We start from the raw sequence: 24,780 nt of genomic DNA, 5'->3' as shown, positions 1-24,780 counted from the left end.
TGATAACTAGAAAAGACTTCAAATAATTGAAGTTTACTATGTATACTAACAAAGCACATGTAACCGTCCAAACCCACCGCTAGTAGATATTGTTTGCTTTGGCTCGTTACGTATTGGTATTAGCCTTACAGTTTTAAAATGTGTATGTTAGGGAGAGGTTTCTACACTTTTATAAGAAGGAATGTTTTGTTTGTCTCTCCAACTGATGGGATCTCACAATCCATCCCCCTTACTAGCTAGCATCATCGCTGACACACTACTCAGACAGCCTAAGTCCAACGTTAGCATATATTGTCCATTTTGGTCCGTTAGTCTCACGATTTTAAAATGTGTCGGCTAAGGAGAAGTTTTCATACCCTTATTAGAAATGGTTCGTTTCTCTCTCCAATCGATGTGGAATCTCATAGCACACTTTCTGTTTTGTTGGTTCGATAATAAAAACTTCAAACTTAAGCGTGTTTTGTTATAAACAATTTTACGATGAATAACTTTCTAGAAATAGTCTTCATTTGTAGAAGCACGAAATAAGTAACATGATTATGTTACCAAATTTGAGAAACTTGAAAAGAAATGAGTTTATAGGTTAAATATGATGATATATAGTTTAGGATGAATATAGTGAAACTGAAATAATGAGTAGCCCAAATAATACGGACCACCGCACGCACAAGTAGATTGGGCTGAAAGCACTGATATCTGTGGGCCTGACCCATGTTAGGCAAATAACATAGATCAGGGGGAGAGTTTTTGCCGGAAAGAAGCCCAACGATACATATCATTCCAGCTGCACGCAGCCCGGCAGCGTCATGTTCAAAGTAGTAAACACCAAGAACATGGGACACCAGTCATTTCTCTCAATTCTCTTAGTCTCATCATCCTCGCGATTTTAAAATCCATTTACAAAGGAGAAGTTTTCATCCTCATAAGAGTTTTTGTTATTCCCTTCAACCGATGTGGGATCTCACAATCCACCCCTTTGAAAGTCAGCCTTGCTAGCACACGGACCAATGTCTGGCTCTGATACCGTTGTAATAGTCCAAGCCCACCACTAACAAATATTAAAACATATCTACTAGGGAGAGGTTTCCACACCCTTTTAAGGAATATTTCGTTACTCTCTCCAACTGATGTAGATCTCACAGTACACTCCCTTGGGGCCAGCGTCCTCGCTGGCACACTTCTCGGTGTCTGACTTTGATACTATTTGTAACAATTCAAGCCTACCGCTAGCACATATTGTCCATAAAGAAGGAGAAATGGAGTTTATTTATTGTGTCAAAGCATTTGAAGGTTGAAGATCAAAGTTGAAACCCTAAATGTGTTTGTAAAAAAAGGTGAAGAATATAGGTTGTTTATGGGAATCTCACGTGATGGGCAACTGAGCATGTTTGGAACGAAAAAGAAAGAGAAAAAAAGCACTTATTTTTGTAATTGAGACAGTGGAATCTTCACCAACTTAACACAGGTTTTGCAGAAGCACTCACATTATGTGTTTGGAGTATGGACCCATTACCCACACTAACACACAAACACTCTTCAATACCATCGTTCACATCATCACCATATTCTTACACATAATCTCCTCATATTCATGCTATCTTATGTTATGGGTGAATCTAGTCTTAGAAAGCTAGAGATTCGATACCATTATAGTCATTCCATATCCGACTAACACCTCATGATTGGTACAACCATTGGTCCGTAAGATTTCATTTAGGGGTATGTCAAAGCTTGCACGCTCATCTTCAGTGAAACAATGGTTCAAGTTCTCAAAAGGGTGACATTATGTAAGCAAAAGGTTATCATTTGTGGGAGAGGTTCGAAAATGCAAACTTTTTCTATCACGTGAGACAAAGGGACACAGCTAAATGAGTTCATTTAAGTACAATATGACCTTTCCTTTCAACTTTATGGGGGGAGAAAGGAATCCTCCATTAAATCTGCACACGGTTAATTAATTAATCCCTAAACTTTTCCCAATTAGCACAACAATGGAATATATATTTCTTAATAGTAAGTTTAAACCAATACAGGTTCATCCTATAAACAGACTAAACGAATGGAATAATTGATAGTTTGAATTATTTGATGGAAACAGAAATATTCGAAAGGACGTGTGAGTTCAAGTGGAAACTTACAACATTTGAGGCTTGACAATGTTTATCTGTCGTTTAAGGTAACTTTATTGTTCTTTAATGTCTGTTGTTTTTGAGTGGGAGCTTGTCAGTGACAACCATGGCTGCTCCACACACAAATTAATTAATCTCCTTAAAGAATTCATGACCGTTCGCCTCAGAAATGGCAATGGCAGCTGAATTATCAACCTCTCTCTGTTTTTGTGCAGTTAAGAAGAAAACAGAGACCAAATAAAAAAATCAGTGCTAAACATTTTTTTCCGTTTGTTTTTGAATCATCATTATATACATACAGAGTTTGTTCTTACAGAGCGATCCATCCCAGATGTTGACTGGTCATACAGTCAAACCAAGAAGCGTTTGACCAAGTGGGTCCTCTTTCTCAATCCCCAAAAAACACCTCTGTTCTGCTCTGTTCTTTGCTCTGTTCTTCTCTGCCATACAATAACTCAATTATTTTAACCCCTAAGAATAAAAAGCGCACAAACCACAGCAGTTCTTCTCTCTTTCATATTCTTCCTCTGCTTCTTGGAAAACTGATTCCTTCTTTTACAGTAAATTCTGCGGACAAAAGTGAATTTATGCTTGGAGTTCAACAGTTCTCTGCTTTCTGCTCTGTTTTTTACCCTTTCTCTCTCTCTCTCTCTCAAAGCTATCTGAAACTTACATTGTGGAAATTTGAAATCTTTTTTTTTACTTTTGATTCTCAGTAAAACTCTAAACTAAATGACACTCTGATGTAATTCCTTATCCATCTTCTGTTTTTTTCACTCTGTTTTGTGTGTTCTTTCATGGTCTCTGTCTAGTCTCCTTCTCTTGCTGTCTGGACTGTCTCTAGAAGAAGAATTGCCGCACGACCCTGCTGTTAATTCCTCTGTTTTGTAACTCAAACAAGCTGCATCCAACACTCCAACAGGGCTCTGAGGAACCGAACCACCAACCCCATATACATTACTAATCAATGAAAAATCTCTTATCAGCTCAATACACTTCATTACTCTCTCCTGCAAGAACAACCCACAAAGCAAACGTTTAAAACAAAGCACCCCAACAAACAAAGATGTCTTTTTTAAGAGCTTTTGGTATTACTTTCTCCATGTATGGAAAAGCAAGGATTGCTTTATTGATGTCTGCTGCTTGAACTACTCCAGAAACAGACATAGCCACAGCCAAAGCAATTTCAGAGGGTTTGAATTCCAAGAAGTCAATGCCTGCATGCATTTAATATCCCAAGCAACAAAACTGTATCATCAAACACATTAACTTCTGGGAGTGAAACAGAGTTTTACAGACAGTAAATGGAAAGAAAAAGGCTAACACACCTTTAATTGTGCTCAGAATGAGCTGTGAAGATTTGAATAAGGATAGCCTCGGTTCGTGCGGCTCAACAGTGATGTTAGTAAGGAAATAATCAATGAAAGAAAATGGAGTAATGGCTCGCATCTTCCATTTCAACCTGCTTAGAACCAGAAGCTCCATTCTTTGAATGGTTTTTGATTCGAACACGAACTTGGGTTCCTCAACCTGTATAGTTCAAAACATAAACCCATCAATGAAACAGCTTAAATCAGAGAGACGAGAATTTAAAATGATTTGACCTGTAAATCTATGGGAAGAGGAACTTGTGTCTCCTCCATCTTGGCTGCCAGAGACATACAAGCTACTGACAGCAGCTGCACACTCCAGCTTTTATCCATCTAAATCATATAGATAAGAACAATTTCAAGCCATGTCCAGAAGAAATGAAATGGGTGTTTGAGTTTTGGAACTTACAGGCATGTGATATTCTGAGAGGAAACGATCCAAGTAGTTCATAGATAGACATAGACTCAAAGCTCCAAAGCTGTAATGGGCATGAGCCTGTTCAAAATCAAGAAAAACAGAGCAAAATGTAAGCAAAAACCAAGCGTTTCCTTCAATCATGAGCGTTTTAAAAGGGGAAAAAGAAGGGTACCTTCGAAATCCAATCAATAGCGTCTCTCCTAAACTTGGAATCCAATGCCCCACAACGCAATCTCTTAAGATAATCATGTCTAGGCAAATGCTGAATCTCTTGCTCAACCATTTCTCTTATCCTCTGTTCACTCTGTATCGCAGAGACCATCGAATTCCCGGATCCAAAACACTCGATTCGCTCAAACTCATTGTTTGTGGCATTACATTCAAGCTCATCAAAGCAAGTATTGACACTCTCTGTACAGTAAAAGCTATCCGCCATTGAAGAACGTTTCAAAATCTCAGCTAAGAAATATCAAACCAATAAAAACAGCATTTGATGTTTCTTACGAAATGGGTTTAGAGAGAGAGCTGTTGAGGACAGACTGTTGGGAAAGAGAAGAGGAGGTTTATGTAGAACATGGATGAGAGAGAGAGAGAGAGAGAGAGAGGAGAGAGAGAACGCACACAAAACTTGGCTATGAATTCAAATACAAAACCAGAAAACATATTCCATTTGAAAAAGCAAACAGCCCTTTTCATAACATTGCTCTGTTTTTTCTTTTTAAATATTTTTCAAGAACAAACCCAAATTTAAATTAGCCACCTTCCTCGTGAACTAGATTAAGTGTCGTACAATCGTTTCATGTAGTGAGGTTACTAGTAAAGGAGACAACGAAAATAATTTTATCATTTAAAGAGACGGATTAAAGTTTGTTGAGGTGGATATTCTCTCGAGAAAAAAAAAATATATTGAATTTTTTTGTTTTAATTTTTAATTTTTGAAAAGTTTATAATTGTATGAAGATTAAAAAAATGTGCATCCTTTTTCAACTCTCCATATATAGAAAAATAACAAAGGAAATAATATATTTATGTAATATTATGTAACAAAATATTTTCCTTTTTTTAGAAAGGGATTTAGATAATCATGAAATTAGTAAAAATATTATCCTTTTATGTACATTAAGATCCATTGATTAATACTGGATCCAAAATATTATTTTATTTTTATTTTAATAATTAATGAGATCAACTGCAATTTTGTATCTACATACAAGCTAATACTTTATATATATATATATAATTATACTATAAGGTAATCATTTATTATATTATTATAAGTTTAATTTTTTTTTTTTTAAATAAGTTCAATTGATTCAAAATTTGAATGGGTAGGTCCCGGCTTTTACATCTGACAATAAAATAAAATAAATAAATAAATAAATAAATACGAGTTTTACACTTTAAGATTAATTTTGAGTCTCCAAAATTGTACATATTATATTTTGACCTCCTAACTTTTAAATATTCTATTTTACCCCAGATTCAGCTTTACTGTGGATCATGGGATCGACCTCTTTTTTGGGGTTTAAAAAAAAACAGACAATGCAACACTTTACTACAACAATTCCCAAATCACGTGTACTTTTTTAAAAAAAAAAGAACTTAAATTACACATAAAACACGGGTTCATAATTAAAAGTTCAAAAAACTCGACCAATTCAAATGTATTTGGATTGATTTTGTGAGATCTCACGTCGGTGGAAGAATGGAACAAAACATGTTCTTTTATAAGAGTGGTAAGATAAAACGGACAATATGTTATTGATTTAATTTATGTGTGGGTGGTCCAAGTTATAAAAGAAATAAAGGTGGAACACAGTCTTCTAGTCATTTACTTACTTGAGATTCGAGCTCTCTCCTTCAACATAGTGTGATTCCTCTGCTTCATTTAAAACCCTCCATTTTTTTTTTTTTTTTTTTTTTTTTTTTTTTTTTTTTAATCTTTGGATCCAGACTGGATGCTTTGTCGGTTTCTTTTTTCTTTTTCTTTTTCTTTTTCTTTGAATAACTATATTTATTATTATTATTATTATTCTGTAATAGCCAGCCCAAACCCTTTGGGCCTTGATTCGGGTAATTTGTTGGGCTCCTTCTTACGTGGATCGGCCCATTCTCATCATTGGGCCTGCTTCTTCTTCAAACAAAAAGCCCTATATATATATTTATTTATTTTAAATTTAAGTTTATCGTGATTTAAGGAAAATGATTAAGATTTATTTGAGATTATTATTTTTAAACATCGATGATACATATACATTTGGATCACGGCAGTGATGACAAATCATCAAAATAGTTTTCGAAATAGAATTTTTTTCTATATTTCTTAATGTAATTCGATCAAACTTTGGTTTCTACAATTGATTAACCCAATGCATATGACTAAGAATAACATCTAAGAATAGATTCTTTAGGGAGATGCTCTAATAAATCAATTTAAGAATAGATTCTTCCTTCTATAATTTATCAATATAAAAATTAATGTAGCTTACAAATAAACAACAACATATTCATTAGCAAATATTTCTTAAATTCAGTTTATTTGGGTCTATCAGGATCTCACAGTTCACCTCATTTGGGTAAAATTCAACATGTAAGATTTCACAGTGTCTCATTTGATTGGAACATTGATAGGTTCATCTCTCTTATTAACGTGTGGGATCTCACCAATTTGTTGTTTACTCTCATAATAGCCATTTTTAAAAAAGGAACAAAACTTGTTATATTAATAATGGCAGAGACAATACGTGATGAAACGAACATACAACGAAGAAGTTTCAAATGATTCGCAAATTAAACATCTTAAACTTAACCCAGAAGCCCAAATATAATAATATTCCCATAAAATCTGTCTTTGATTAGAAATCTTTAAGCACCTTTCGGACTTGTTCCAGCGTCACGAACAGCACCACCGTGAACGGCCCCTGCCGCGATATCGTTGGAATGAACCCCTTGTACAGCGCCATCGGCCCCTCCGCTCGTACTGTCTTCAACGCGCAATCCAACGCGCCAGAGTACGGCGCCGCCGCTCCGGCCTCCACTTTCATGTTCATCACCCTCGTTTTAATCACGTCCACTGGATTTGACGCCACCGCCGCCACGAACCCAGCAGCGAAACTCGCTGTCACGTGGGTTCCCAACCCATCCTTCATCAATTCCTTCTGGAGAATCGTCTCTTTAATCTGATCGTACGATGCTAACTGCGAGGCCGTTACCAACATCGCACGGTTCACCGTCAACGACGAACCACGCCATAGGCTCGTAACGCCTTCGCCACGTGCCATCTGGGTTATGGCATCCACCACGCTTTTGTAATTCCGTCGCTGCGCCGGTGGTAACCGGCCATCAGCTTGCATTCGAACCATCGCCACATCAGCCGGATTCCCAACTGCAGCACCAATCGCACCGGCGATCAATCCGGCCGAGATCTTCCGAACGAGCGGCAATTTCCCAGTATCCTGATCGGTCCACTTCTGCTTGAGAATATCATACAGCCCCATACGGGTAGTCGAATACAGAGTCTGCCGTAGAACAGTGGCGGAAACGCCAGAAAACAGAGCCGCAACTCCTTCCTTCTGCACAATTCGAACACCAACAGAAATTGGGCCAACACGCGGCGGCGGGGTGGGTAAATTCATCGCCCTCGTAGCCGTTACAGAGGTGTTCTGAAAAGCAAGAGCCGGACGGAGATTATGAACAGCAGCCGTAGGCCCCTGTTTCTCGCCCTGAAGTTGCATTCGGACCTTAATCAGATCAAGCGGGTGCGTCGAACACCCTGCAACAATCGAAGCAATTCCACCTTCAACAAATCCCTTCACACCCATTTTTCAGAAATAAAAAATTTTCTAGGTAAAGAAACAGGAAGAATCAGAGGATATGATCTGGGAAATGGGAGAAGACGGGGAAGGGATTAAGAAGACCAATTGGAATTAGAGGTCATATCGCTAGAAACCAAGAGATGGGAATGGAGGCCGAAGGCGATGGAGGAATAGTGTGGAACGAGAGGTCTATGAGACATATGCTAACAGAGTACTCTGTAATACGCAAAGAATGAACGGTGAATTGGGGAAGACGAGTATGTGGGGAAGGGAATTTATAGCATTAACGCCCAAAAGACGGGGCTTTTACTTTTCCGACCCCTATTCTTTTCGATATTTACAATTCCCGCCCCCAATTTACGCGCTTCTCCTCCATTATGCCCCAACTTCCTTTCTTTTTCCTCTTACTTTCCTTTTTTAAATTACCAAAATATTTTACTTATTTGTTTTTGTTTATGGTAAATTATATTTTATTGTATGTTCTGTTACTTTATAAATTAATCTCCATATAATAAATAGTAATAAAAAATTCCAATTTCAACTCTAAATTTTATTTTTGATTTAAATTCATAATGTTTTTTTTTTTATGAATTAAACAGTGTATATATTAATAATTAATGTCAATTATAGGTAGCATTTATTTTGAGATGAGGTTGATGTATATCTAACAACTAACCTTATTCCATTCTTAAAAACCATAATTGAATCCACATTTTCATATTTATAATCATTGGTTACCACGTATGTATATGTATATATTTATTTATTTGTTTGTTATTTTAATGTGTATAAAATAAAATTATATTGCATAATAATAACTTAATTATCCTCGAGTTAAATATAATTCAATTTTAAATTTAATTAATTAAAATATATATGTATTAGTGAACTAATATTATCTTATTTGGACTTTTGAATCTAAGGAGAGTATATATATATATATATATATATATATATAACAGTTTACTACTAGTAAATATTGTCTTATTTGGGTTCGAATGTGTCTACTAGAAACAGGTTTCACATCTTTATCCAGTAAAGATTTCCACACCCTTCCCCAATATTGCAACGCAGGGTTTTAAAATGCATCCATTAGGGAGAGCCCGCACCCTTCTCAAAATATACTGTGTTTGGGACCTAATGTTCTCGTTGGCATACCGATGTTTGTTATGATTTTCTCTTCAAAGGTTTCCCTCGAACTTTTAAAATATGTTAACTAGAGAGAAGTTTCACACTTTGATAAAAAAATGTTTTGTTATCCTCTCCGACTTAGGTAGAATCTGACAGTATATTATCAACAAATTAGAGATTTAAAATTTTAAAATAAATTAATTGTGATGTGGTAATTTGTTTATAGGGTTGTGAAAATTATTAGAAAGATGAATAAAGAGGAAATTAATTAAGTAATTAAAAGGTTTGTGTATTATTATTATTATTATAATTTTCAAATTTGACGTGGCCGGTCAAACTTGACTCTTTGACCTTTATTCCCAAATAGAATAAGTCGTCCTATTATTCAAAGCAAGCTGTATACAAGCACGATGACTTTATATATAAAAATTTAAGCTTTATTTTACTTAAAACTTAATTTAATGATTTTCAGTTATTTTTCTTTAAATTAAAAAAAAAAAAAAAAAGAGTCTTCAAAAACTTCGGTTTTTTTGTTTTTGTTTTTTTTTTTTTTTTTTTGTTTTTAAGAATTTCTCAAATGTTAAAAGCATATATTTCGAGAATTAAAAAAAAGAAAGAAAGAAGAAAATCTTGAAGTAAACCAAAAAAAAAAAAAAAAAAAAAAAAAAAATTGAAGTGAAAAAGTTAATGTCAAATGTAATTAAAAGAATTGATGCATATAAAGTCAAATGTTATCATTTAATTGCTTTTATTTTTATTATTATTTAGACAACTCTTAAAAAACCAAAGTAAATGAAGGTGGAGGGAAAATTAAGACCTAAACAAGAAAGTCAAGTGTCCACCATAATTGGACGAATAAAAAATTACTTAAAACAACTAAATATCTATCTCATAAAGATTAAAGAATGATTTTTCAAAAATAAAAAAGAAACAAGAAGAACATTAGGAATGCAAGTAGAATTCATATTTTCAACTCTAATTAAACTAATTAAAGTATTGATTACTTGCTTAATCAGAGTTGTAATAATTTATTTTAAATTAAAGAGACTAAATAAAAAAGTCAAAGTTTTGGCAAGTCAATGCATGTAACACACGCCCACATTTCCCTTGGACGCCCACATCCTCCCTGGTACACTGCTTGGTATCTGGCTCTGATACCATCTGTAATAAGCCAAAACCCACTGTTAGCAGATATTTGGCTCCAATACTATTTGTAATAGCTCAAACCCACTACTAGTAGATATTGTTCGCTTGGCTCGTTACACATCACCGTCAAGCATACGGTTTTAAAACGCGTCTGTTTAGGGAGATGTTTTCACATCTTTATAAGAAATGCTTCATTTTCCTCTCAAATCATCGTGAAATCCCACAATGCAAATAGTCAAACATAATTTAAGTCTATGTCTATTCCATATATAAGGAAAAAACAAAAACTTACCTCATACCTTGTTTTGTTTTGTTTTTAGTTCTACAAATTTTGTTATTTAAGTAAAAGAGAAGAATGTCCAAATAAAGTGAGAATTTTTTAAAAAGATTTAAAAAATAAATAGTTTTTAAATTTTTAATAGTGATCTAAGGAGATAAGTTTTACTTAAAAAAATTGGATGATTCGTAGTGATGATGAATGCAAAGAATGAAGGCTATGGCAGCTCATTCTCTTTGCTCTCCCACCTGTTTTTATGCTTTTCCAAGCTTTCTGTTCCTTCGTTTCTGATTCTCATTCCTGACCTGTATTCCTGTTACCCTCTCTGCTTTTCTGTTTGTTGGCTTGCACTCCATATGCCCTTTCAAGATCTTGCTCGGTAAGTGAATGGCCACCGTCATTGCAAAGTGATGGATCCTTGGATGGGGGCAGTGATGAGAAAGGAAAGGCCGGCGGCAATGGCACGGTTGTTGGTGTGGTAGGAACTGAGGGAATTGTTGGTAATGGTGGCATAGGGGGCAAGGTAGCCTTTGCCATTGTTGGTGCTGAAGGAAATGGAGGCAAGGGAGGCTTCGGCAGCAGTTGAATCGTCGGAAGGGGAGGCAATGCCGGTGTGGACGGGTAGCAGTGGTAATGTGGGCTTGGGCAGTGGCAGCAAGGATTTTGGAGGGAATGGCAGCGGAGGAACTGGAGGTGGAGCTGCTGGTGTATCGAGAAGGCGACCACGAGTAGCGAAGCTCATGTTGATGCAAGCCAATGACAAGGTTACAAACAACAATAACTTGAAGCAACCCTTGAAAGCAGCCATGGTTTTGAATTGGAAAGAGGCAAGCTTTTTCCAAATCTAAGTGAACTTAACTACTTACAGAAGAATCACAAAATGAGGGGAAAAAGGCCGGCAATTACGTATAATTTTCGGTATTATGTCCCGATAGTATTGATATTAGAGGCTGGATGGCTCCAGAAAGGCCATCACAACTAATTACAAACTGCTAATTATGTTACTTAGAGAAAGAACAGACATTTTCAATAGCCGTACCTGTTAGGTGTTGGGAGTCGGGTATGCCAATCAGTTCTGGGTTTTCTAGCAATCCATGAAGGCTTTCTCATAACAGCATCCAAAGCCCTCTTAACCCCTCCTGCTGCAGGTCCTTCTTTAGGGCCTTGCATCCACAGAACAAACTTGTTCCTTCCACCCACAGTCACCATCTCTGCTCTCACCACTTTCATCTTCACTGTTTTCAGTGCTTTCCCCAATTCTGCCATGATGTCCTGCCTGTCTTCGCAGCTCATTACAGCCTTCACCATCCCTTCAACACCATCACAGTTTTCTAAGCTCAACCTATTTGCCCCACTAGGGATCCCACATTCCTTGACCCCTCGATTGGCTGCTGTCTTTTCCGATACAAGCTTCTTAAGCTCCTTCACCCTACGGATTGTCTCAGCAAGCACAAAAGCCTTTTTGTGCTTACGCTTATCCGTCTGTGTCCATAACCATTTCTTTTCAAGTGTCAGTACACACAAAGTTTAACGTGTGGGTTTTAAATATCAATTCGAGATAGATTTTTAAGGAAGTTGGGACTTACTTTGGATAGGCTGGGGAGGATGGCACGGAGGGTGGCATATTGGCCGCTGATTCTGTTCCTTCTGTTCTGCTCTGCCAGGCGGTGCTTCTGGGCTGCATATAATTTAGGCTCCTTCCTTGGCAAGGATGAGATTGGGCTGTAATTCTTGATTGTTGGAGGTTTCCATTGAGGATAGATCCGTTCCATAGTTCCTGAAGTTGGGTAGCTCTGCATGGACTGCATGACCTGTTCAGACAATGAAACGACATCTATACAGTGAAGAAGAAGAAAAATGAAAAAGGTTAAGTATCTAAAAGGAAAAGAATTGTTAAGTGGTCTCCAATAGTTACCTGGTGCAGTAAAACCATGGGGTAACAAGGTTCGCCTTTCAGTTGCACCTTTCTGGAAGGGAAGAGAATAGCAGTAATTGCTGCAAAGTATGACTATTGAGGTTTTTTTGTACACTGAAATTCTCCATTTTCAGAGTGAGGGAGAACTAATTAATTGCTTTTTTCCTGTGCTTAAAGATGATTGTATAATATCCAATCTCATAATTGCCATTTACTTTTGAGAACAAAACATAATTCCCATTTATCATGCATTTTGATTCTGTATTTATAATGATAAGATATGGAGACTCGGAGTGATTCAACCAAATCACATCTCAGCCATCCGCATGAACAGAATTTACCAATGGTAGATGATAATGTTCATAACATTTCATTACAGATCATATTGTACAGTTCCAATTCAAGAATGCACTAACACCATCAGAAGTTTCATCTAAAATATTTCATTATCTTTGACAAATATCACAACCCCACATTGTATAACTTAAATCCCATCTCCGCCTCGACCTATACTCCTAGGAGTCCCTTCATCTCTTACAAGCTACAAGTTCCATGCAGTCAAGGATCTTGGGATAGCATTATACAGTAGGTGTGTGGCTTGGAAGATAGTTCAGTTACTGCTACTCGTTGGACAGAAGTTGTCTTAGTTATGTTTAGGACTGATAATTGCAACCTAAAGGATGGGTGGTCATTGGTTTCTAAGCACTTGGAGAGTCACTTCAAACTAGTCCAATATACTCTCTTATCACAAGACTATATCGATAATTTGGGTTGGATATCTGTGGAGACAAAGCATGCTATCAAAGAATAGAGCAACAGACATCCATTAAAAATCCAATCAAATAAGGTGATCAACTATAAGAGCCATTACTCTGTTTCAGGCATATTGACACAACTAAAGTAATCCATTGAATCAAGAGAACTATGTGAAGTTACCACTTCTGAATTTTCCTGGAAATGATTGAGCAGTACTATAGAAAGCTAGAGAAAATGCAATACAAAAATCTAGATATTGCCCACAATTCATAATATTCTGCAACAGGCTTGTACTTCAGTAATAACAATATATTAAGGGATGAATAGAACTTACAAAGCGAGGACCTCTTTTCATACATCAAGAGAGAACTTTCCAGTATTCAGTCACCAGTTTTCAACAATAACGAAATAATTTGAAAACGAACAAAAACCAGCACTCCAGATACTATAGCTGCTACTTCCAAGTTCCAACATCAAAGTTCTGGTAAATCAACGAAGATATCATCATTATCCATGCAAAATTCCATCTCGCCACATTCATATTCCCCGTTGAGTTCATTGTCCAAATGATCAGCAGCCATCAATCCACGTCTGTTCTCAATCCCACTTCTGATTGTCTCTCCAGTTCCCACCGACTGCACGATTGAAAGTTCCCCACAAGATCTTGACTGTAACTGAGAAATCACTTGCTTTGCACGATCATCCTCGTCGAGAGTACCCAATTTCTCCTTCAACTTTTCACAAAATTCCTTGAGATTCAGATGGGTCGATGTGCTCTCCTGGTTCGCAATCACCCTTCTCCGTTGTATGTTATTACTACCAGAATCGACATCGATATAATCCTCAGTTTCATAACCTACAGTTGTCTCACTGTCAACATCGACCTTTGTTTCTTTATCATCCGCAGCCGCAATCTCTTCAGAAGAGTAGCAAATTTTAAATAACCCTAGACTAACATTATACAGCTCCTTCCCCTCCACCATTGTAATCTTGGGTAATGGTCCTTTAATGGCGACCGCCTGGAAAGCCCTTTGACAGTTCTGGCACCGGAGACAGCAGTCGAGATACACTATCTCGTACTTGTAGATATAATAGCAATATGGACAAATCGTCCAAAAGCTCTCGATTCCGTCCTTCACATTGTTCGATTTCTTTTTTCTTTCCCGCTTGCTTCTTAAACCTCTTCTCATCTTAGTCTCAATTTCGCACTTCGCACAGTCCTAATGAAGTACCAAAATCCAGATGGTGGTTTTCAAGTGGCGTAGAGGGTTCGATCGCTCCCGAGATTTGGGGCCTATCTAAGCGGAGGAAGACTCGGTCGGTGGCTGAGAAGATTCGCAGAGGATTCTTGATGATTCTTTCCGAGTATGAGCAAGTTCTTCGATCACTCCATCTTTTACCCCTGGGAATCTCCTGTGAAGAAAGGAGGGCAACCAGTTAAGCTCTCGGAGTGAAATCTTCCTAGAAATCTGCCGCGGCGGGGAGACGGCGGATAAGCCGCGACGGAAGGGTGTTTTAGTCTTTTCGGGTATTATATTGCTTGAAACGCAAGCTTAGTACTCAACTGTGCTCCACTTGTTCAGCGTGATTCGGGTTTTATTAAATCTCTAGAGACAAATTTGGCGCCAACGTGAAACGACGCCGTATCTTGCAATTCCAAATTGTTCAAATTCTTTATAGTTAATATTAAATTGAAGGTGCCCAGATCCCAAATTATGGAAACTCTGGGAAATAATACCATAAATGGTTACACAAATTAGAAAAGGGCTAAATTAACTATTATAAAAATATAATCTAAAAATTAACGTATGCCTAAATCCACCGATATTGTTTCTTTGGGCTTTTCCTGTCGGGCTTCCCCTCAAAGCTTCAAAACACGTCTTCTAGGGGAAGGTTTCCACACCGTTATAAATGGTGGTTTGTGGGGGACATCACAATTCACCCCTTCACGGCCCAGCGTCCTCGCTGGCACTCTTTCCCCCCTCTCATCGTGGGACCACCCCCAAATCCATCCCCTTTGGGGCCAGCGTCCTTACTGGCAATCCATCCCCTTTGGGGCCAGCGTCCTTACTGGCACACCACCTTTTGTCTACCCAGCGTCCTCGCTGGCACTCTTTCCCCCCTCCCATCGTGGGACCACCCCCAAATCCACCCCCTTTGGGGCCAGCGTCCTTACTGGCACACCACCTTGTGTCTACCCAGCGTCCTCGCTGGCACTCTTTCCCCCCTCCCATCGTGGGACCACCCCCAAATCCACCCCCTTTGGGGCCAGCGTCCTTACTGGCACACCACCTTGTGTCTACCCAGCGTCCTCGCTGACACTCTTTCCCCCCTCCCATCGTGGGACCACCCCCAAATCCACCCCCTTTGGGGCCATCGTCCTTACTGGCACACCACCTTGTGTCTACCCCCTTCGGAGAACAGCGAGAAAGTTGGCACATCGTCCGGTGTTTGGCTCTGATACCATTTGTAATGGCCCAAATCCACCGCTAGCAAATATTGTCCTCTTTGGGCTTTCCCTTTCGGGCTTCCCCTCAAGGCTTTAAAACGCGTATCCTAACTATACTTACATAGATTCTGATCGTCATTTTCATCCTACATTCTACAAATTTTACTCATCCAACTTAATTTTGAAACATTGTGACGGTCAAAAATAAAATTGAAAGATTTTTAATCAATCGACAAAGTTCGACTTGAATAGACAGATAGAACACCTAATAGTCAAGAGAACATATTTATTTCCATGAATGAAACTTTTCCGTTTGGATTTATATAAAATATCCCTTTTAAGAATGAATATATAGATCTCACATTCATAATTCTGAAGCAACAAAATTAACGCAGTAGATGAATGGCAAAAGGAACAAAGGTTGAATGGAACACTAGATTTAACTTGATCTAAAAAATTGATGAACAATTACGTTAAAGAATTGCTTGATGCATAATCATCTGTAAGAGTACCAATGAATCTAAAAGAACAATCAGGCTCTTATCTCGTTTCATTAATGGAGGCTATCATATTTCGGCGCAGGGCCAGCACCATATGTGCATAGGTTACTGTCGTTGCCATGATAAAGACTCCAATCGAGATGCACACAGTCGTGGCACACGCGTATAAATACCTGGAGAAATAATGCAAATCATAAACCAACACCTACAATAATCTCTTAACCAATTGAGCTATATTCGAGACAATAAGAAGTTCTGTAATGTTCAATCCTATGGTAGAGCTGAAAGTCAGATAGAGAATTCCTGAGGACTTACTTGGGAGAAAAAACACTCCAAACAAAGAGATGGTTCCTCATTAAGATCAACACTATTGTGTACGCGATCAGCAAGATCGAATTGACAGTCAGTGAAACCAGACAAGGAAGGCCAAGAATCATCTTTAGAACATGTCCGGAATCTGCATTTTGAGTTGAGGCAGCAATGTCTAGATTTTTAATTGAGATATACATCACCATACTTAGCAGCAGCAGTGTCGGTGATGCGTAAGTGATAATGAACATCAATATGCCAGAAAATAGTGTTGAGTAGTTTGAAACGCCCTGACAAGGATAAAATTGTTATTGTGAAGTTAAAGAGAGCATAATAAGTAATTCTGTGGAGCACAAGGGAGAAGAAATTACAAGGAAAGCTCCAGCAACGTCGATTGTAGCTAGAGAATTACTATTCCCCAGCGCAAAATGGCCAGCCATTCCTATATAGTACAACACAGCAACCTTTAAAGCAAGAAATAACCATCCAGCATTAGCATGCATCAACGTTGCCAAAGATGAACAAGTATAAGAGACAGCAAAAAACAATTCATCATAATGCATCTATGCAAACTCACCTCGACCCATTGCTTCTGCTGCTGCATCCCTTGAGAAAAGAATAGAAAGCTGGCATAAATTTGCACCAGAATGAGTAACATTACTGCTGTATTAACTGGTTGTTGGAGCAGCAACTGCAGAAGACACCAAGAGCCTATGTACACCCACCCAGTAATATATAAACAATCTCTCAGTTCTGAATGTTGAGACTGACTCCCTATTTTAAAAGGACGAGAAACTTCATGATCACTTGAACATGCGTTGGAAATCTGCATAGGCATGACCCATGGTACAACCAGAGCAGTCCCGACTGTAGTAATACCGAGAGTTGCATAAATGATTTGTGCTAATGAAGTAGCAGCGTTGCTGGATGGTACTGATGTATTGTGTCGATATTTCACAATATGATGCAGTACAAGCAATCCTGACATCAAAAAGTTAAATCCAACCACTAGAATAATTTTTGTTTTCCTTCTTAATAAGGATAGAGAAAATAAGGATAATATTATTGTAAGGAGAACAGAGGTTAATTGAATCAGCTGAAGATCAGTCCCCGACTGCTCAAGCCATTTCGATATGTCTGGAAGAAATGTCCAATTGACACCTCCTTGATGCCAGCCCCTTAAAATTCTTCCAGTGATAAGGAGGGTGAAGATGGAAGATGCCCTTAAACTAGTTCTTTCATGTCCACTAAACAAAGTAAAAAAACCACAGGTGCTATCTTTTTTAAAGAACTGCAATGTTTTACGAAGCAATAGCATATTCAATGTGGAGATCAAGTAATGCCAAATATATTGCTCTTCCTCAACCATAGAACTGGATCCCATACTGATAACCAGGATGAATATTACAGACAGAGAAAAACCCTCATCAAGATGCCATGTGAGAATACCATTGGAAAGCCGCTTCTCTCCAAAATAACTTTTTTGGATAATAGAGTAAAGGACGGCAGAAAATATTAGACAAGATAAGATCATTGACATCACTCCGAAAGCAATAACTTTAGCAGGTTTCTGCAAATAAAACAGAAGTGACAATTCACAATCAGCCAGAAAGAACATTCTTAAATGATCGAATATTACATGAAATTTCAGAGTTTGTTCCAAAATGATGATAAAGAATAAATAATAATACTAATAATTCTTACATCAGTAGCTTTGTGTGATAACCATTGATTTGCACTTATCAGAAACTCATAGTATGCTGCAATAATTTCACTTTTGTCTTCTCTGCTATCAGACCTGTTCAAATTACTGGAAAAAGTTAATTTTTCCTGATCCATGGAACAAGTTCTCCAAATAGATGATCTGTGCCCACCTGGAAAGCTCCGTTGATATCCAGGAATCATAAAGAGCTGCAGCACGCAAATACAACCGGCAAAACTTCTCCATAATACCATTACTACTATATCCATTATCACCTGAAAAGCCATCACATGGGTGACTTCCACATTGAAAACCAGGTACCTGTCTTTGTAACAATCTAAGCAATTGCCAAGAATTCAATTGCAGTGCCCTCAGTTGTTGCATATCTGAAATCATCCAGAAAGAGGTGTCGCATTAAGATCACACAAGTTGGCATGCGATACAAGTCCAAAAGGCACTAAGTATGTTGCATTCTAGTACTAGGTATTAATAATAGAAATTGATGACAAAAGATAAAGCAGATTGCTCATATAGCCCTCTCTTTTTCTCTTTTCCCTCTGCATTTCAATAACTTTATTTCGATGCTGAAACCCATAAATGCCTCATGCACAAGGAAAGGGGAATTTACCCTTCAAAGAATCCACCATTCCTGGAATCATGATGCCTACACTGTTTTTGGGTATTGGCACACCAAATAAAAGAGCTAAAGTGGCTGCAATGTCGACCTGAACCACATTCTAGGTAAGTCAGAAAATAAGAAAACATTCAGAATAAACAGAAATGGAAGAAAAAAAAAGAAGAAAGAAAGAAGCATAGACAGCAATATTTTCCTTATCAATACTGTGAAAGTAATACAAGTTTCTGACTCTTGTTCATATTTGTGTTTCACTAGAACACAAATAGAATGTAGAAGTTCAAAGAAAAGGTCTCAAGCTAAGTTTGAAGTAATGATAATTCTGTTTGAACAATTGGATGGAACGAACAGTAATGTATGACGAAGTTTATAGAATGAATTATTTAGTACATAAAAATTTGGATGCGTAGTCTTAATACCAACTTGAAGAAACTGGGCGTGTAGGAGCTGAATACCTGGTTAACATCATTGCTGATAACTGATGCAGAGTCAGTGGCATGGCTTTTTGATCCAATAAAAAGAAGCAAGGAGTCAGTCTCTTCATACGACGACCCACCATGATTGCCATTTTCAGTCATCCCATGGTCACTCACCACAACCTACCTTGAAGTTCAAAATTAAACGGTTATAAGTGAAACCATTGGCATGATTTGAGTTTATAGTCTTCGACAAACGAGCCAGACGAATTTACAATCGCTAGTCAAGGAAACCAAAAGTGCCAAAAAAATTAAGCGCTAATTTAGACTGGTTTAGATGACTTCAAGTGGATTAAAAGAAATGTCCATCTTTTTTGCCTCCCGGTTCATATATGCATTTCTATATGGCAATTACTTATGGGAAAGATTTGGACCACCTTTTCGCTCACAGCCTACCCGTTTTCTTTTTTTATTTGGGACAAACTTAAGCAGTTCTGATCTTTGAGGCACTCCTCCAAATTAATGTAAATCTCTTCTCGATATTCAATTTGGAACAGGGCCACGGGGCTGGGGAAAGATATTCCCAAGGTTGTGTCAATGGCTTTGTTTTGGGAATTTAGGGGGAATTTTTTTTGAAGACTTCCATACATCCTCAAGACCATAAGGAAGGTTCATGTTTTGACCTCACTTTTGATCTGAGGAGTTTCCTCTTAAGCACAACACTTTGGGATTCTGGTAACCCCACTTGTATAAGTTCTTCATAAGAAATTTCAGCTAATTATTGGAAAGGAATAAGCTTCCAGAAACAATGAAGCAGTAAATGCATTCTAACTGAAGTTCGATTATAAAAGGCACACATCAAACAGACATGCCAAACAGCACTATCATCTTCTTGGCTTACTCACATCCAAGAAATGTATATTTCTTACGTGATAAGAGAGGACAAGTTTCAGAACCATGAAACAAGTCAAAGAAAATGAGGAAGTGAAACAAACCAAAAGAGTCCTTTTATTATCTTCTGGGCTCATCATGGCACTGGCATGAATCATCCTCACCACTTCATCCATTTCCATAAGTTTTGGGGACATTAAGGGACTGAAACATCCAAATGAAACTCATGAAATAAAATAATTAAATATATCAGATGTTAAAAAGTTAGAAACAGATAAACGCACCTGTTTCGACCACCAATATGCCCAACATGGTCCAAACCTAGATAATGAAGAATCTGAAATGAAGATTCAGTTAGAAGTACACAAAAACTGCATTTTTATTATGTAGTAGATTAATATTATTTAAATAATATGATAGAAGATTTGGCATGAAGATGAAACAGGCATCACTGTATTTTGCAATTGTAAAATAAATGATGTAGTCACATATTGAGCTCTAAACAAAGTCAAAATTGCATAGTTTTACTGTGAAAGCAATCAACTGTAGAGATTATTAGACGAAGAAATGCACAGGAGAAAATGTAACAAAAAGATGTTTAGGTTTCACTAAGGACAGAATAATCAAGTAACAAAGTTGAGAAACACTAATGAAAGAGGTTCAAAGAAAAAACCTGCAATCAACCCAAACAAACGACAAATAAATAAAATCATCCACGCCAAGTTGAGAGACAAAGGTCAAAGGCCTGTCCAATGAGGTACACATAAAAGTAAACTACTGAGTTCGTTAATATACACACACAAACTCGAATAACATAGAAAACAAAGCCAATTAGTTGAACCATATTACTAACTAAACTGTAGATCATCTTCTATCTAAATTTAAATTTTGGTATTGTAGAGCATTTAGATATTTCAGTGCAGAAAAAAGTAATAGACATATACAATTTAAATGCCCAGAAAAAAAAAAAAAAAAAAAGGGTAAAAGTACACCAAAAAGACTTACAAGAAGATTCCAGTCATTCTTGCTAAGCTCATAGCTTAAATGTCGAGAAACATTTTTATCTACCTCTACAGTATCTTTAACCTGCAGAAATAAGAGACTTGAATGTGTATGCCATATTGTTAAATCTACAAGATAGAGATACATGATCACATTAAAAAAACTACAGAAGGGAAGTTTTCATCCAAACTTCGACGAAATATAAGCAACAAGGTATATCAAGTGATGTTCTAAATTGTTCTTAACATAAAATCTTAAACTATTGTAGTAGCATTAATTTAATCACATGTTGTCACTCCTTCCCTGAATGAGCTCATTTGACTAGGGTCCAACACATACCTCATATGTGGGTTCATATCTTTTTCTTTTTCCTACTTTTTTTTTCCTTCTTTTATTTATTTATATTCTTTTGAAAGGGAACAATTTTTTTCATCGCATCAGAGGAGTCTAAAAAAAGAAGGTGGATATAAGGCATCAACCTTGAGAGGCCAAAGAGATCTATAAAAAGCTACTTCAATCGGCTTGCAACAAAAAAAAAAAAAAAAAAAAAAACTTGAATGATTACATAAGAATTTGGAGAGTAAACATAGAAAGATTTAATAGAGTAGTCAAGCCCTAATCTCAGCAACATTGTTGCTTCTATCTTCAAACAATCTTGTCATTCGTCTCCTTCCACTCTGCCCACAGATTTTCTTTTGCTTCATTGAACCAAATCACATTGGTTTTCATTTTATACGTCATCGATAAATTGGTAGCATGCTCACTATGATTTCGAGTTAGGAATAATACTAAAAATTTTAAGATAGAATATCCTATTCTAAATTAAATTACTAATAACTTTTACAGTTCTCGCTACCACATAGAGTTCATTCAATCATCAAATTGGTTCTATACAGGAAGGGACCTGAAAACATCAAAGCAACAAAGAAGTTCCAAGTAAAATGGTAGCAGCAGATACGTTTCCATTAACTAGCCAAAAATATTGTCTCTCTCTCTAAGTTAATTAACCTAATCACGAGGAAAGTTTCAAAGAATGCTCGGGGAATCAACACATGCCACATGAGCATCAGAAACACAACAAAAAGGCTACAGTCAATTAGCTTCCTTAACACCATTGTGCTTGCACAGACAAAGTCACAAAACTTCATATTAAATAACTATTTCTTAGTTCCATGCATAAAAATAAAACAAGTGTTATGAAACTACAGGAATTGACTACACACAAATTCAGCAGCTATTGGAAGATAAAAAGAAATGATGTACCCACGCAATCTCTAAGAAGGAAGCAAACTGATGAACAAAATGCTAAGTAAGTACAAAGCTATAGAACAAAATTATTCACTTTGGCTTGATACATCCTTAGATAACATGCCACAGGCGATATTTAGCTAGCTAGCTACTGGATCACAAATAAATTAAAAAAAAAAAAAAAAAACCAGGTAAACCACCAATCTCTCTGTCCCAGTGTCAAGAGTCCATGTCAGTAAGGAATGAAGACATTACAGCACTAAGACCAGAACACTGAAGTTCCATAAAGGCATGAAGTAGCATGCACTACACCCAACATCTTCCTTTGCATATCAGGTATTATACTTACAAAAAAGCTGCTAACTCCATCATGCCTCATAAAAAGCCCCGGAAACAACTTAAGCCAAGTTTCATCTCCGCACATCACCATTTTCCAACCAATTTTAGAAAACTGACCTATAATATGAAAAATGATCTAACTTTCAGATTCAAAATATGTTTACACATTTACTGAAACTGTACTGATTTACCAAGAAGATTGTCATCAAGTAGAGCTTGAGTATTGAAATTGAAAGCCACATCAAGGAATCCTCCGATAGCACCAGATACAATAGCCTGCAATCATACGCGAAAAAACAAGGTTTGTTCACTGCTGCATACCATTTTTGCCACAATAATCAAGAATGAAGAAATGATTACCTTCAGACGGGGCATTGTAACAGTTGGAGGTGTAGCCTTTGCATGGTAACCTTTTGCAGTTCCATCTGCCAACAATGATTGAGTGTATGGCATAGCCTCCATAAAGGTCTTGGTTGGAGGCCGTCCATTCCTACCAAGCACAAATTCTGCTGGAAGACCATCAATGACCTAAACTGACATGTTCGTTATAGAAAGAAACTACTTTCAAGCACCAAACAAAATTATCAACAATGGCAAGCTTGAAAAACTACATGTTTCTGACTGTAACTCACATACCATTAAAATAAGTCGATCATATAAAGGCGGAATTCCAGATAATTCCTATATGAAAAAGTTTTCAAGTCAGATAATGTCCTCAGTAAACTTGTTTGCATTTAAAAATTAAAAGATCAATAGGAAAGGGGGAAGATACAGAGTGAAGAGACAGAAGCTATGTTGTCTCCTGATGTATTTCAAACCACATACTATTTTACAATACATATAATGAATGAAAAACCAACAGCTTCCTCTTGCATGCATGGAAATTATTATTCAACATTTGATGACTCATTAACCGAGTGTAACCAACTCCTTCACCCCTAAAAATTCATAATGTGTCCGAGATTACTGAGAGAGACTATGATTTTCCATTAATTTCATAAGGATCCGTCTGTAATCTTATTGTTGCCCATGGAATCATAACTTCAACTCTGTAAAGCTTAGTGATGCAACTAGTATCACTCTCAAGTCGTTGTCTTATATAGTCTAGCACTAATGGAACCATTAAATCAAATAATTTCATAAAATGCCAAGAACTTGAAGAGGATTAATTACTTGAATAAGAAAAGGAAAACCCATTAGTTGGACTCTGATGTCATAATCCTAAAATCTTACATAATTGATTCAAGAAACATCTTGGAGAGTAGTAAAGGGCACCCTAATTAAGAACCAAGAACCGGCGGCTATAAGCTCACAAAGTGGACAGAGTCTGCATAGATTTTTATCCTACTTTGCAAGAAATCTCATCCATGCATTGAAATTCAATCAACCATCCCTTTATATATAGCAGACACAATTTCAACCTCAACCAGGAACATAAAGAGCATAACGATCTAAAAAAAAAAGTAATATCCTGGAAAGGACCTGATATAGCGAGTGAAGCTCATGAGGAGGCAGATCTCTCTCACTCTCATTTTGGTTTGCATAGCACATGGGCGCGCGAAAACTTTCCGACCCACTGAAAAAGCCAAGTAACAGATGGAGAAAAATCACATTTACAACGTGTAAATCTCAACAAGAAAGCAAACTCCCGTCAGCAAAGTAGATGTTTCTAAACCCGATGAATTCAACCTCATTGCTTCAATAACCAAGAGAAGTGAGTTCATAGTACAATACCAGCTGGTCCAGCTGAAGCAAGCTTAATTACACCAAATTATTTTAACTTTCAAACTAGATGTACACCGTAGTTACTTTCAGAAACTCTATCATCTAATGATGCTATCTTATTGTAGCTCAAGGATAAAAAAAAGAGATGAAGAGCACCTGTCACCGGATAGTGCAGGCTTGACGGGGAAAAACCCAAAGACGAAAAATGAGAGTCCAGTGATCTGAATAGCAACAGCTGCAACAGTAAATAGCGTTAGTCTAGTACAGGTTAGCGAAGAAGACATTTTCGGGTTGAATAAGATGAAATTCCACTTCGTCGCGTTCTCTGCAAATCTCGGACCGAAGAGCCTACAGTTATCGAGGGAAAGAACTGAAGCTTTGGAAGCCGTCCAAAATTGTTGGGAAAGACGGTTTAATTTGTTTATTCTGGTCGTCGAACAATATACATACACTATATATTATTATTTTTACATAAAAAAAAACTTAATTTACAGCATCTAGAGCTTCCTAACTTCTTTGATCAATACTCAAAACATTCTATTAAAATGATTGAATTAAGAACATCAATAGAGTTTTACTGCTTTGAGGCCCGCAACCTTTTTATACAA

The 24,780-nt window shown here is 37.1% G+C and overlaps 5 protein-coding genes across 9 annotated transcripts; all 5 read right to left on the bottom strand.

The window, feature by feature from the left end:
- Window positions 1–2,379: 2,379 nt before the first annotated feature.
- LOC111782163 (cyclin-D2-1) lies at window positions 2,380–4,529 on the bottom strand. Its single transcript, XM_023662972.2, has 6 exons — window positions 4,090–4,529; window positions 3,909–3,995; window positions 3,734–3,832; window positions 3,458–3,659; window positions 3,225–3,346; window positions 2,380–3,139 (listed from the first exon to the last, which is right to left on the bottom strand). The coding sequence occupies exons 1-6, from the start codon at window positions 4,351–4,353 to the stop codon at window positions 2,903–2,905; spliced, it is 1,011 nt and encodes a 336-aa protein (XP_023518740.2). The 5' UTR covers window positions 4,354–4,529; the 3' UTR covers window positions 2,380–2,902.
- Window positions 4,530–6,610: 2,081 nt separating this feature from the next.
- LOC111782164 (mitochondrial uncoupling protein 5) lies at window positions 6,611–7,973 on the bottom strand. The gene has a single exon (XM_023662973.2). The coding sequence runs from the start codon at window positions 7,736–7,738 to the stop codon at window positions 6,773–6,775; it is 966 nt and encodes a 321-aa protein (XP_023518741.1). The 5' UTR covers window positions 7,739–7,973; the 3' UTR covers window positions 6,611–6,772.
- Window positions 7,974–10,741: 2,768 nt separating this feature from the next.
- LOC111781916 (transcription factor bHLH131) lies at window positions 10,742–13,116 on the bottom strand. The gene is made up of 3 exons (XM_023662648.2): window positions 12,202–13,116; window positions 11,873–12,097; window positions 10,742–11,768 (listed from the first exon to the last, which is right to left on the bottom strand). Exons 1-3 carry the CDS (start codon window positions 12,217–12,219, stop codon window positions 11,313–11,315), a joined length of 699 nt encoding a protein of 232 aa, XP_023518416.2. The 5' UTR covers window positions 12,220–13,116; the 3' UTR covers window positions 10,742–11,312.
- A 135-nt stretch (window positions 13,117–13,251) lies between these two features.
- LOC147786716 (uncharacterized) lies at window positions 13,252–14,637 on the bottom strand. The gene has a single exon (XM_087119896.1). It carries the CDS (start codon window positions 14,145–14,147, stop codon window positions 13,431–13,433), a length of 717 nt encoding a protein of 238 aa, XP_086976022.1. The 5' UTR covers window positions 14,148–14,637; the 3' UTR covers window positions 13,252–13,430.
- A 1,190-nt stretch (window positions 14,638–15,827) lies between these two features.
- Window positions 15,828–24,598, bottom strand: LOC111781895 (Alkaline-phosphatase-like family protein). 5 transcript variants are annotated; one of them, XM_087120194.1, is made up of 17 exons: window positions 24,329–24,597; window positions 23,930–24,023; window positions 23,084–23,128; window positions 22,808–22,975; window positions 22,639–22,723; window positions 22,458–22,564; window positions 20,864–20,944; window positions 20,143–20,195; window positions 19,963–20,062; window positions 19,007–19,150; window positions 18,546–18,654; window positions 18,090–18,303; window positions 17,920–18,013; window positions 16,793–17,785; window positions 16,587–16,679; window positions 16,222–16,505; window positions 15,828–16,079 (listed from the first exon to the last, which is right to left on the bottom strand). In XM_087120194.1, the coding sequence occupies exons 1-17, from the start codon at window positions 24,454–24,456 to the stop codon at window positions 15,947–15,949; spliced, it is 2,925 nt and encodes a 974-aa protein (XP_086976320.1). In that variant the 5' UTR covers window positions 24,457–24,597; the 3' UTR covers window positions 15,828–15,946. The 5 variants fall into 5 exon arrangements, with proteins under 5 accessions (XP_086976320.1, XP_023518395.2, XP_086976321.1 ...); XM_023662627.2 differs by having other exon boundaries at window positions 18,546–18,642; XM_087120195.1 differs by lacking the exon at window positions 24,329–24,597 and having other exon boundaries at window positions 22,808–22,980; window positions 23,930–24,022.
- Window positions 24,599–24,780: the final 182 nt, after the last annotated feature.

Source organism: Cucurbita pepo, chromosome 19 (assembly GCF_057944985.1).
Source record: "Cucurbita pepo subsp. pepo isolate OVF chromosome 19, ASM5794498v1, whole genome shotgun sequence".
Taxonomy (NCBI): domain Eukaryota; kingdom Viridiplantae; phylum Streptophyta; class Magnoliopsida; order Cucurbitales; family Cucurbitaceae; genus Cucurbita; species Cucurbita pepo.
This window is presented reverse-complemented; position numbering and strand designations above follow the sequence as displayed.